This window comes from Plectropomus leopardus, chromosome 5 (assembly GCF_008729295.1).
Source record: "Plectropomus leopardus isolate mb chromosome 5, YSFRI_Pleo_2.0, whole genome shotgun sequence".
NCBI lineage: Eukaryota > Metazoa > Chordata > Actinopteri > Perciformes > Serranidae > Plectropomus > Plectropomus leopardus.
In genome coordinates, this window is record NC_056467.1 from 29,357,585 (window position 1) to 29,369,406 (window position 11,822).

The following is an 11,822-nucleotide window of genomic DNA, read 5'->3' on the forward strand; positions in this document are numbered from 1 at the left end:
TTGATATGTAGGCTGTTTATGGTGCGTTTATCTCACCATGAAATTTAGAACCCAATGTTTATTTCATTTAAATTTTGGTTTAGTTTAGCTTAGTTGTTTAGTTATTTGTACACAATTAAAAACTGCATAAAGTCCAGATTGAATTTAAAAAATGTGGAAAAAATGTGTCAGGAGAGGTCAAGAAGCCAGCAGGGAAGACATTGGTCCAGGAAGTGAGATTTAGGTCAACAGGTCAAGTCTGTTTTACACAATAATTACACAATGCCTCCTGTTTGTATTTGCACAATTAGCCTTAATCTCCTGTCAAAATCCATAAATGCTAACAGCTCATTGAAAATGGTATCCATGATATAAGATAATGGTGAGCCAATGTAAACATTAATTTGGATTTTATCTTTGACATTTGGCCCTTGGCATGACGCTACCCTCAAAGGATTTCAGACTAATGATTTTCTGGATATCAAGCTGAGCAATTTAGAAAGCTTGTTTTTTTTACAGGAATCTAAAAGGTTATATTGTTCTGCGGGACATAATTTAGTTTGTGTTGTCTGCATGATGACACACAGATTTAAGTTTCAGGTTTCCAAAGAAGGTGAAAAGCAAGCCACCGAAGAAAGTTGTGTCAGAGGATATTTTTTTCCATCATTCAGTCTCGCCCAAATTCCCTACCAGGAGTGGACAAAGCCTGAAAGTTTTGAAGGAAGGATATGAAGGAGGAACCAACAGGAGGGGGAGGAAATGAATTGATGTCTCATGGAATTCAGCAGAAACTAGCGAATCGGTTAGATGTGTAATCTGGAACTGCTGGTGAGGGAGGGACTGCTCTTGTTCAGGCACACCCTGGCATTCTGCAAAGCGAATGATTATCGTCTCTAATCCTTAAATATCCCTGCTGCTTCCCACAAGATCTCTCCGCTTTTATGAGTGTCATTTAATAAAGTTTTGTGAATTCCCAATTTTTAAACCCTTTGAAACCTGGACCACGTCACTTTTTTTTTGCATTCAGACATCTTTCACAAGTATTCAAACCCTTTTCAAAAAAGCCAGGGAAACATTTCTAAAGCTAAATCATATTGAAAATGATCTTAACTGTGTATTTGAAATTATTTTAGAAAATTGTTATAATTTAAAAAAATGTTTTCCAAACCATTTCCATGTTCTTTCATTTTTAATTTGTATATTCCTAGTTTGTTTGTTTGTTCAGGGTTTTTTTGATAATTTTCTGGTAATTTTTTGTACTTTTTGCAAATTTCTGGCAAATTTTTTCTTAAATTGCTCATTGCCTTTTCCCATGTTTTTCAAAGAAATCAAGCCAATTTGCCCAGGTTTCAAAGGGTTAAAGCTTATGCAGAGGTGGCTTTAAATGCTCCTTAGCGGTTTCATCTCGTGGCTTCCATCTTGGCTTTACCACTCGAATGAGCTAATTGTTGCCTGTTAAAATGGTAGGACCAGCTGACGTTATAATCACAGCATTGGAAAGGAACTGGACAGAAAGTGCATGTGGGGTTTTCCAAGAAACTTCTCTTGAGAAAGTAACCAAAGAGCAGCCGCAGATCAGCGAGCCTGGAATAGAGGACAGCACCGCTGCAGTGGCCACAAGCTGTCAGTCCACTTTAAAGTTTCAGATGATTTATGTCTCTTTGTTTCAAGACAAACACTTGCTTTCTACTTTGTGGGTACTTCAAGGGATAGTTTGGATTTTTTGAGACTGGGTTGTATGGGCTACTTACCCATGGTCAGTTTACTACATACAGTGGATGTCAATCAAATGGCCCCCAATTTGGAGAAGCAAGCTGGAGTGCAACATGGAAGTTAAGCCATGTACTGATGTGGACGAGGTAAACGACAAACATATTTTATTCACTTAAAAAACTCTATACTGAGGGTATTTTCATTGCTTTAACCATCGGTTGGATCACCTGTTCCAATAAGAAAGCCACTTAAATCTTAAGTTCCCCATTGATGCTTTTGTCAAAGCCACAAGACTGCATTGGTATAAACAGTTATTTTGGCTCGCTGACCCCAGGAGCTTCTGGTCTACTGCTGCTTTTAATGAATAAGTTAGTTTGTGTTTCTGTGTGACTTTGGTAAATCTGAACTTACCATTTGAAACACCAAAGTCACACAATAATACAAACAAACAAACAAAAACATTTCAGGGAGTGGTGGACCAGCAGCTTGTGTGTTCATCAATTTTAAATGACTGTTTTACTCTATAGAGTTTGGTTTTGAAGAAAGCAACATAACAGCTTCATTTTTCAGTTGAAAATCCCTGTCTGACATGGAGGTTAAACAGTAAACATACTCTAAATATAGAATATACTTTTTGGGGATTTTTTTTTTATTATGTTTTGTTGCCAACTCCTCCACAGCGGTACACCGCTTAGCGTCCCTGATGGACTCGAGTCTGCTTCTTCAAACTGGGGGTGCACAGACAGACATCAACTATAATACACTGATGATGAATAAGTACCTCATAAAACCCCACTTCAAAAAATCTGAACTATACCTTCAAAGATCTAGTAGTTGCTCATCGTGATACTCATTGTGAAAACTGCCATGTTGCACGTTCCTAAAAAACATTTACTTTCCTTATCTTCTTGAAACCTTCATTTCACAAAGTCAAGCTGAGGCTGCAAAGTTTACCTTTCTGCAGTTTGTTTGCACACTAATAAAAAAATGCTGATAAGAAAAGCAAAGAAAGACGGGATGGAAATTACAGACACAACTTTCAAGATGAAAAAAAGGATTATTAACCCTTGTAGGCTGTTTGGTGCATTTTACTTGCTTTTCAATACAAATTTTTAAAATAATTTTGGCTGTGATTGGCTGTGGCTTCATGCACGTGGCATAAATTTGGGCAAGATTGTGTATTTTTTTCCTTTCATAGGGGAATTTCCAGCTCAGCTCCTACAATAAGGTTATACACAGTGTAAACAAAATTATACATTCATGATGGGCTTTTGCCTTGGAATTCGTCATTTTTACTACTTTTCACCTGGATGATGTCTTTTTTTTATTTTTTACTATATTTGTCATATGGAGAAAATACATGCTATTTCCACTAGGTGCACTGTCACAATCAATGTTGCTGTAAATCACTGACATATCCCAGTCTGTGATCATCTACTTTGCCAGTAGTATATCGACAATAATTCGTTTTTTTGTTTAGTTTTTTCCATCTAACAACATAGTGGCATCATGACAAAAACCTGACATTTAAAGGTTTAAAATTTAAAATTCTGAAAATGTATGATATTTGATATATGATCAGGATCGATGTTGTTGAAAAATTAACTCAATGAAAGTAGAAAATAATATTAATGTATAATATTTTTAAAGCTTGATTTTGAAAGCACATTTTGTATGCAGAACAATACGAGTGTGTGTAATATCAAAGCGAGCACTAAATGTGAAAGGAATCTATTACCTCGAAACCATCAAATAACAAAAAGCAAATCCACAATCTAAATGACAACAGAACATGGAACAAGAAGTATAAAGTCAAAAGGGAAGTTCAGTCTATTATCATGTGAATTAACTTTTAAAATGCATTGTAAGTGGACAATAAGACTCTGTTACCTCTGATCTCTTATTAAGTACATATTCTTCTGGTACTTAGAGCTTTTTGCTTAAGACACATTAACAGTGAAACAGGGCTTAAGGCTAATTGTGCAAATACAAACAGGAGGCATTGTGTAATTACTGTGTAAAACACACTTGACCTGGTGATCTAAATCTCACTTCCTGGACCAATGTCTTCCCTGCTGGCTTCTTGACCTCTCCTGACACATTTTTTTCCACATTTTCTAAATTCAATCTGGACTTTATGCAGTTTTTAATTGTGTACAAATAACTAAACAACTAAGCTAAACTAAACCAAAATTTAAATGAAATAAACATTGGGTTCTAAATTTCATGGTGAGATAAACGCACCATAAACAGCCTACATATCAATCATATCTTTTAATTACAGACTCCAACAACTGTAAGCTTCTCAGATACAAAAACTCCACCCAAAGAATGTGCTTTTATAATGTATACAGCCACACCTCTGACCTAGTTAGTCAATGAAATGCTTTCCACTTTATACAAAGAAACAAATGAGCAAGCACGTGCACACGCACACTTAGTACATCCTATTCATAACAGCAACTGTCATTGCCTATTAAAACAAATTGATCTTCACAGGCTGAGGACAACAGACAGTCTCTGCAGACACTGAGGGTGAGCAAACTTTGTGAGGAGCAAAGGACATTTCTGAGATGATAAAGACTAATCCCTGAACAATATAATCGCCTTCATTCTTCTTTTGCTTCCTGATGTTGTAGGCTCTGCTTCTGGTATAATTGCTTCTAGCACTTGCCAAACTATCCTGGACACTTCTAGAGAAAAACTGTTAGCAACAGCATGTGATGTGACTCAGGAATCTCTCAGTGCGACGCAACATAACAGACATTTCTAGGAAGTTACAGCCTACAGCGTGTCATGCTGAGGTGCAACAGATGAAAAGGAGTGACATATGAATGTGTTTATTTGTTTGCATGTGTGAGCATGCACAGATTTAATCGCTTTAGAGAAAGTTGAGGTTATACTGACTGTTTTAAGCAACCGGTTACAGCAAACATATTGCACAATGCAGCTCAGCTGGTTTTTGACTAAGACCCAGAGCGTCAAATGTTGGAAACACGCCATTTAAATCCTGCTCGGACAGGAAGGTTTGGTTTACTCACAGATTACCAGTCCTGCCAATACGTTAAGCAAATACTGACATATTTGAACTTAGAGCTTGCAGTCACAAGATTCAGTTGTAAGGAACTCTTAATGTAATGACAGATTTCATGTTTGCTCATCACAGCAAAACTTCAAATCACCAATATTCATATTTATCTACTGCACATTAGGGTCTGGGCTACTACACAATATCATGGATGGATTACTAAATGGGCCAATCAGGCAAAGGCCCAGAAGCCCAAAGTATTAGATGAGCCCCTATCCTTCAACCGTAAAATGTCAAATCAACACGTACTGACCCAAACATGTGACTAAAAATGATCACAAATAGACACAAAACTACAAAAAATATACAAATATATCTCAAACAAACACAAAACAACCGCCAAGAGACATAAACCCACAAAAAATTGAATAATGACTACAAGACAAAAAAAAAACACAAAAAAAACACAACAAAGTCTTTAGTCCCTTTTTCACAGCCTGCTCTAGGTGGGGATATCATGACGTTATGCTCTGAGCCGCAACAGGAGGCAGTAACAGCACTGAAAAAATGCCTGTATAAATAGGACAGCCAGCTGGACGGGACCATGGGAAGTTTTGGCGACGTGTTATGTATGCTACCCACTGCCAGTGGTGTGTCGAGACGTTTTTTACTAGGGTGGCCCAAGTGGGGCTCTGACGTATGCAGGGATGGCATCAAGTGAAGTCAAGTGAAGTATCAGCCGCCAGATAACATAGTCGGTAAATGATTAGCCACATTTACATTGTCTGCTCTAGGTTTGGAATAACCTGCCTTTATGCTGCCTTCCTGTTCTGTATAGGGAGCTCCTTGACCTCCGAGCAGAGGACAAGATCAGCTGCCATTAAACAGAGAAGGCAGGTATTGCTATTCTCATGGTTATACCAATGTTATTTTTCATAAAGCACTGCAGACATGTATGTTATATGTCACTCCAAAGGCTGATGTTGTTGTGTTAAACGTCACACTTGTCATGCCTCTTTTGGTTCTGCAATGCCAGCATGCTGTCTAAAATCTCACAATGGAGCGGAATGATGTCGCTGTTTTTCAGTTCTGTGTAAAATGCAAAGGTGGCATAAAGAAGGGATTTGGAACCACTTACACAGCAAAGGTTCTTGCATGAAATGTTAGACTTTTGTTGCGGTTTGGCCATCCTTTCACATGACAACAGAACTTTGGGGGCTTGAACATACAAACTTTTGAAACCAGGTTCCAGAGTGTAATCTTTTGTTGCCATGTAAACTGGCAATGTTCGGATCCTGTGAGAACGGTGATGTCACAGCTGCACTTCACGCATGCGCATTACTATTTAGACAAATAGCCATGCGCAAGTAGGAGGAATACAATAACAACACTGCCGGACTACGGAGCTGTGTTTGTGCTACATTGTTGGTTCTTGTGCATGCGTTCGCTATTGTCTTCTTGTTTTTAAATTCTCACTGCTCTGTAGAAGAACATCTTTATGTGCAGGTGCCTGGTGTTGTTCTATGGTTTATCATTTCAAAGTTACATCACCCTCTACTGGCATAGCATACTGCAGTGTTTTCAATGTTATTATTTGACCACAGATATTTTTTTTAAATGCAAAGGAGTGCATTTAGTTGGGCTGTTCTCGTCTGAATGTGGCCTTAGTAACTGCCCATAGCTCACTGTTGTTGTGAAAAGACTTGTGTATTGCTCATATGTAGAAGAGGTGATGGGGCCCCTTGCATATCAGTGCCCATGGGACTGTTGTCTCGTAATGTGCCCATGAATATGGAGAATCCGACAATAATATAGCATAAAAGATCACAAAATATAATTCTATCAGATAAGATCACTGTTAAATCATTATAAATGAACGTATAAAACCCCATGAGCTCCTGTACATGGTGTCTGTCAGTTTAAAGTTACTGGTGAAGGGTGCTATACTGACTGCGCACCAGTCTGTCAGTGTCCAGCAGCTGGCTGAAGCTCTGGAGTTTCCTCTGTGGTTGCAGACTGAGAGGCATGCCAGGCAGAAATGGTAACATCTGATTTTCATTAGTTTGAGAACAAGCTCCTCCTCGCGTTCAAAGACCCCTCACAATGATCGAGTAAACTATGGAAAGAGCCACTCAAAGGGAAAGAAATTTTCACAAACTTACTGATCTAGAACTAGTATACAAGAGCAAACTCGTTTTGTCCCAACCAACTCCGACGCAGTCTTATAATGCAACATTTTTCTTCATACCACGAAGCATTTATCACGCAGGAAGGCGCGTACGAACGACTGAAAAGAAAAACGTCCTTACCTCAAAAACTGAGAGCCTTTTTGTATTTTTGTCCCAAACTTGAGATGAAAGCCGACTCCCGTTAAAAGTTTCTCGTCTTCCTGATTGTGAAGTAGCGCTGCTCAGATTGTGTCTCTCTCTTGTGGTGGTTGCTCCAGACATTTAGTCATAGCTCCGCAGTTTGTGTGTGTCTGTGTGTGTGTGTGTGTGTGTGTGTGTGTGTGTGTGCAGCTACTAAGCTATTGAGTTATTTTGGCTCAGAGTCCACCCCCTCTGGCTCTTTGCGCTGCTGTAACCCGAGCCAGGTGTTTCTGCCACAGCTGGCTCAGGTGAGACATACCACCGCGACAGAGCTGATACTGTTAATTGACGTATTCTGTAAAGAACAGATAGCCTATATAGTTTAGTGCAGGCACACTGACAGCTTAACGACACCGCGGTTAGGACATATTAGTGATGGAATGTAAAGTACATTAACTCATTGAGACCTGAGCAAATTGATATGGTATCTTACAAAAACCTGGGAAGAGGAAGACAAGCAACTGAACAAAAAATGGCCCCAAAATGAGCAAAAAAGATATAAGCAAATGACCTGAAAATAAGCAAATGAAAAAGAAAAGTAAAAATAAAATGATCTCAAGAAGTGCAGAAAAAATAAGTAGGCCTATATAATAAATAAATGAATAGTTTTCTGGACATTTTCTTCTCATTTTCTGATCATGTCCAACAACCCCTCCAGCTAATATTCAGAAAAATTTCTTAACACTTTTTTGTGCAGTTTGTGGGATATTTCTTGCCAAGTTTCTTATTGATATTATTGTTAATATTATTATTACACATTACAAATGTGGTTGACTATATACTATATGGAAATTATATGCACACATACATATACAGTTTATTATACACGTTTTAGTGGAGGTTAAATCGCATATTCTGGTTCTACAATATGGGCTACTGAATATTCAGTAGCTCTGAATATTTAGGCACAGTATCATTCCATCACTAAATGTAAAATCAGGTGTACATTACATGATTTTAAAGATTTTGTAAAAATGTGCAATAACAAACAACAAGTTACAAAGTACAAGGTACACGATAGATTTATTAGTCACTTTTAAACATAGTTTAAAAACATAGGTTAGTTTCTAAAAAAAATGACATTAAAAGTTTTCCTTGATCCTGCTACATCCCATTAATCAAAAACAGCAGCATATGTAAAGGGTTAAGGGGTAACTTTAAGTATAAAAACGAAAACGAGAGAGAGAAGAGGAATATGGTTCAACAGTTTAGACATGTTAGGCCGACATAAAATGAGTCTTTACGGCCGTAATAATGATGATAAAATAGAGATAGAACTATTACTACTATAAAATACTACTATAAAATAGAACTATTGCTTTTCGTTTACAATAAATAAACACAATAAATACATACACAAACTTTATTATAAATAATAGTTATAATCATAAGGTTTTGGGTTTTTTTAATTGAGAGCGGCAGACGAGCAGACGATATAACCACGTGAGCGTCCTTGTCAATCATTTAACGTAATCGCGTCACCTCTACGTGTCCCGCCCTACACTGGCGAAGTGTTTCCGCCAAGATGGTTGTAGGTGCCTTCCCCATCGCCAAGCTCCTCTACCTCGGAGTGAGGCAGCTGAGCAAGCCTGTAGCGAACCGAATAAAAGCGGGAGCCCGGAGAAGCGAGTTCTTTAAGACTTACGTCTGTCTGCCGCCGGCACAGGGTGAGTAACCGAGCTAACGGCTACCGATGACCGCTAGATTGCAGTGTCAGGCATCCGGACGAGGGATAGATGGAGTGGGGCTGTGTTAACCAATGAGGTTGTAGTTGTCAAAACCGCTTACCCAACCACTTTCACGGATTTATCTGATCGACCAATCGCAGCAAGGTAAGCCAAAAGAGGGTGGGTCTTGCGTGTCATTGAACAGGTTGTATTTAACCAACAATCTGAATGCCTTTCACACAGCCACTGCCCTGTTTAGACATTTTAATCGAACAAGTTAAAGTCAGTTTTAACCTGTACAAGCTAGCTCTAACCTGTAACCATTCACTTTCAGAACAGTCACATAGAGCAAAACAAGCAAAAGGACAATATAGGCCTATTACAAAAACCTTCTAAAAAAGTCCCTCTTAGTACTTAAAAAAGTATTTGACATGCCTCCCTCTTTTTGCGCCACATCCAACCCTCCTATAAATAACTAATAGTCCCTTGAGATAGAAATGGAGAAATACAGGTGTGATCATTCACACGATTGTCTAAAAAGAAACTTGGGCAATGGCAGTAAAATTTTTTGACTTTGACATCATACAATATCTAATAAGTCATACTATATCATAATTAACCGTTTTATTCTGTATTGTGTTATGTTATTGGTTTTGCATTCGCAGTGCTATTACTTTACTTTGCGATTTTTGTTTCCAATTACATTCTTATTTAATATTATATACCTCTTATTTATTTCTTTTATATCACTGCTGTCCTTATGCTGTTGTCACTTCCAAATTTCCCTGCTAGAGGTTAGGCTTATCTTATCTTTTGTTAGTTAACAGATGGTGATCGTTTGTAAGAACTCAGCATCAGGTACAGACTGCACAATGCTCCCTGATTCATTTGAATCAACGCCAACAAGGTGTGCTCAAGAGGTTTAGTGCACGCTAAGCTCACCACAAAGTCAGTCGTACATTGCAGACTGTACACAAACTTTATTGGGATACGTGCACCTTGTTGTATTCCCACATTTATTTCAACCTGTTACCTTGATATCATCTGGAGCGTAAGTGCAAAACATCAGAATATCATATTGAAAGTCTAACTAGAGCAGTACACTGTTTGCTCTTTGTCCTCACAGTTTACCACTGGATTGAGATGAGAACAAAGATGCGGATCATGGGATTTAGGGGTTCCACCATTAAGCCACTGAATGAGGAGGCAGCTGCAGAGCTGGGTGCAGAGCTGCTGGGAGAGACAATCATCTTCCTCATTGGCGGTGGATGCATGGTGCTGGAGTACAGCAGGCAGGCTGCTAACTCTCGCCGCAAAGAAGAGGAGCTGAACGAGACCATCAACAGCTTACAGACTCAAATAGCAGAACTAACAATAACCACAGAGACTCTAGATGCTCAGCTGAGAGAAATCAACCGGCAACTGCTGTCTTTTCCTGTTCCCAACAAAAAGTGATTAATTAGTTCCTTGGTATATCACGTGGTTGTTGGTCTGTGTGTGAAAGAACAAGAGTGCACAAACGTAGCACTGCCATGTACAGCTTGAGTATGACCCTGCTTCACACACCGTCCTCTGCCCATTCAGATGGATGGAAGAGGTGGACATAAGCATATCAGTACGCTGTGGATTTGGGTGCTATCATTAGCTCATGTTTTGAGCAACGATTTTCAAATGGGGATTGCTATGATATTCATAGCACATTCATATTTCTGTGGTTGATCTTGCATGTCCATCAAAAAGTTGTCTGTATATAAAGATTTACAATAAAATGCAATGACTTCCCGAAAGTTAATATATTTTATGACAGCTACAGTGATCCAAATGGACATTAATCACTTAGGAAACTGATTTTCATGCTTCATTTCATACAACAACTGAGAGGAATTGTAGGTTATATAATAATAATAATTAACATCAATTAGAAAAGTTAAATGCATTTAATTGAAGACAAAAAACAGAGAAAAAAACAAACAAAACATCAGGTAAAGTTATTGGATAGTTTTCCAAAGTTTTTGCCCCTGCAGTTTCATGGACATGTCATGTTGTGCTTACACTGTAAATCACTTTTATGGTTCATGTACATTGGATGTGATGATAACTGTAAAAGGCTGGTATCAAATAAAAATGGTATGCTGACTGTTATTAGAGCTTTGTCACTGAACACACAAGTTAAGAGAATGTAAACATCACTGAAAATTAAGGATTAAGTTCAATTATACCCACCCTACCTCGAATCACTCCATATTATTTTTTTAATTGTACATCACTTCATGAAAGTAAACTGCAAACTGTATGATATCTGTGTAAGTGATGAAAAATAACAACCACTATACTTAGGTACAATTTTAGGTAATTTTACTGAGCATTTCTATTTTCTACTTTGGAAACAATTTCAATGAATTACTTTTTCTTCACTGTTACAAGTCCTGCATTAAAAATCATTAGTAAAAGTACAACATTTACTTTAATTACCAATAGTAAAAATACTTATGTAGAATATATACTGTGCATGATCTTATATGCAGGAGTGGGAAAAGTTGTCAGACCTTTTTTTCAAGAAAAGTAGAAATAAAAAAGTGTTTAAAATAATTTCCTGCATTAAAAATTTTACTTAGATCTTTGTCGAAGAACAAAGGTATAAGCCTCAGAAAAAACTAACAATACCAGAGGTAAACGTGTTGATTATGCAGAATGGCTCATTTCAGAATAATAGGCTGTATATTAATGTTGATTATAATTGGCAATGTATCAATGTGCTCTTTACTCTAATGTTGCAGCAGGTAAAAGTGGAAAAAGTGGAGCTATTTTAACTCTGTTAAATACTGCTTGGTATTTTTATTCTACATATATATGACATTTTTTTAAATTGATTATATTTCTTATTACTGATATGAACCTATAAAGTAACTGAAGATTTCAGATAAATGTATTAAAGTAAAAATTGATTTTTTTCCCTCTGAAATGAGACAGTAGCAGAAAATTGAAAAGTGATCCGGCGGGTAGGTTTAAGACACTACACTACCCAGGATTCGTTCAATGTAAACATTGCATCACTTCCTACTTTGT

General features: G+C 37.6%; 2 protein-coding genes across 2 annotated transcripts in view; one reads left to right on the forward strand and one right to left on the reverse strand.

Annotated features, from left to right (window-relative positions):
• The window catches only part of ppp1r13l (protein phosphatase 1, regulatory subunit 13 like), a 38,693-nt gene extending 31,492 nt beyond the window's left edge, over nt 1-7,201 (reverse strand). The window contains exon 1 of the mRNA XM_042487006.1: nt 7,030-7,201. The gene's annotated coding sequence lies outside the window, so the exon portion shown is untranslated. The remainder of the gene's footprint in view (nt 1-7,029) is intronic.
• A 1,357-nt stretch (nt 7,202-8,558) lies between these two features.
• On the forward strand, nt 8,559-10,719 carry opa3 (outer mitochondrial membrane lipid metabolism regulator OPA3). Its single transcript, XM_042487183.1, has 2 exons — nt 8,559-8,756; nt 9,883-10,719. Exons 1-2 carry the CDS (start codon nt 8,615-8,617, stop codon nt 10,209-10,211), a joined length of 471 nt encoding a protein of 156 aa, XP_042343117.1. The 5' UTR covers nt 8,559-8,614; the 3' UTR covers nt 10,212-10,719.
• Nucleotides 10,720-11,822: the final 1,103 nt, after the last annotated feature.

Bases quoted from the DNA above. Each gene is read 5' to 3' on its own strand.
- opa3 (XM_042487183.1), top strand. From the start codon at position 8,615: ATGGTTGTAGGTGCCTTCCCCATCGCCAAGCTCCTCTACCTCGGAGTG. The intron at 8,757-9,882 runs GTGAGTAACCGA...TTGTCCTCACAG, and splicing joins CTGTCTGCCGCCGGCACAGG to TTTACCACTGGATTGAGATG.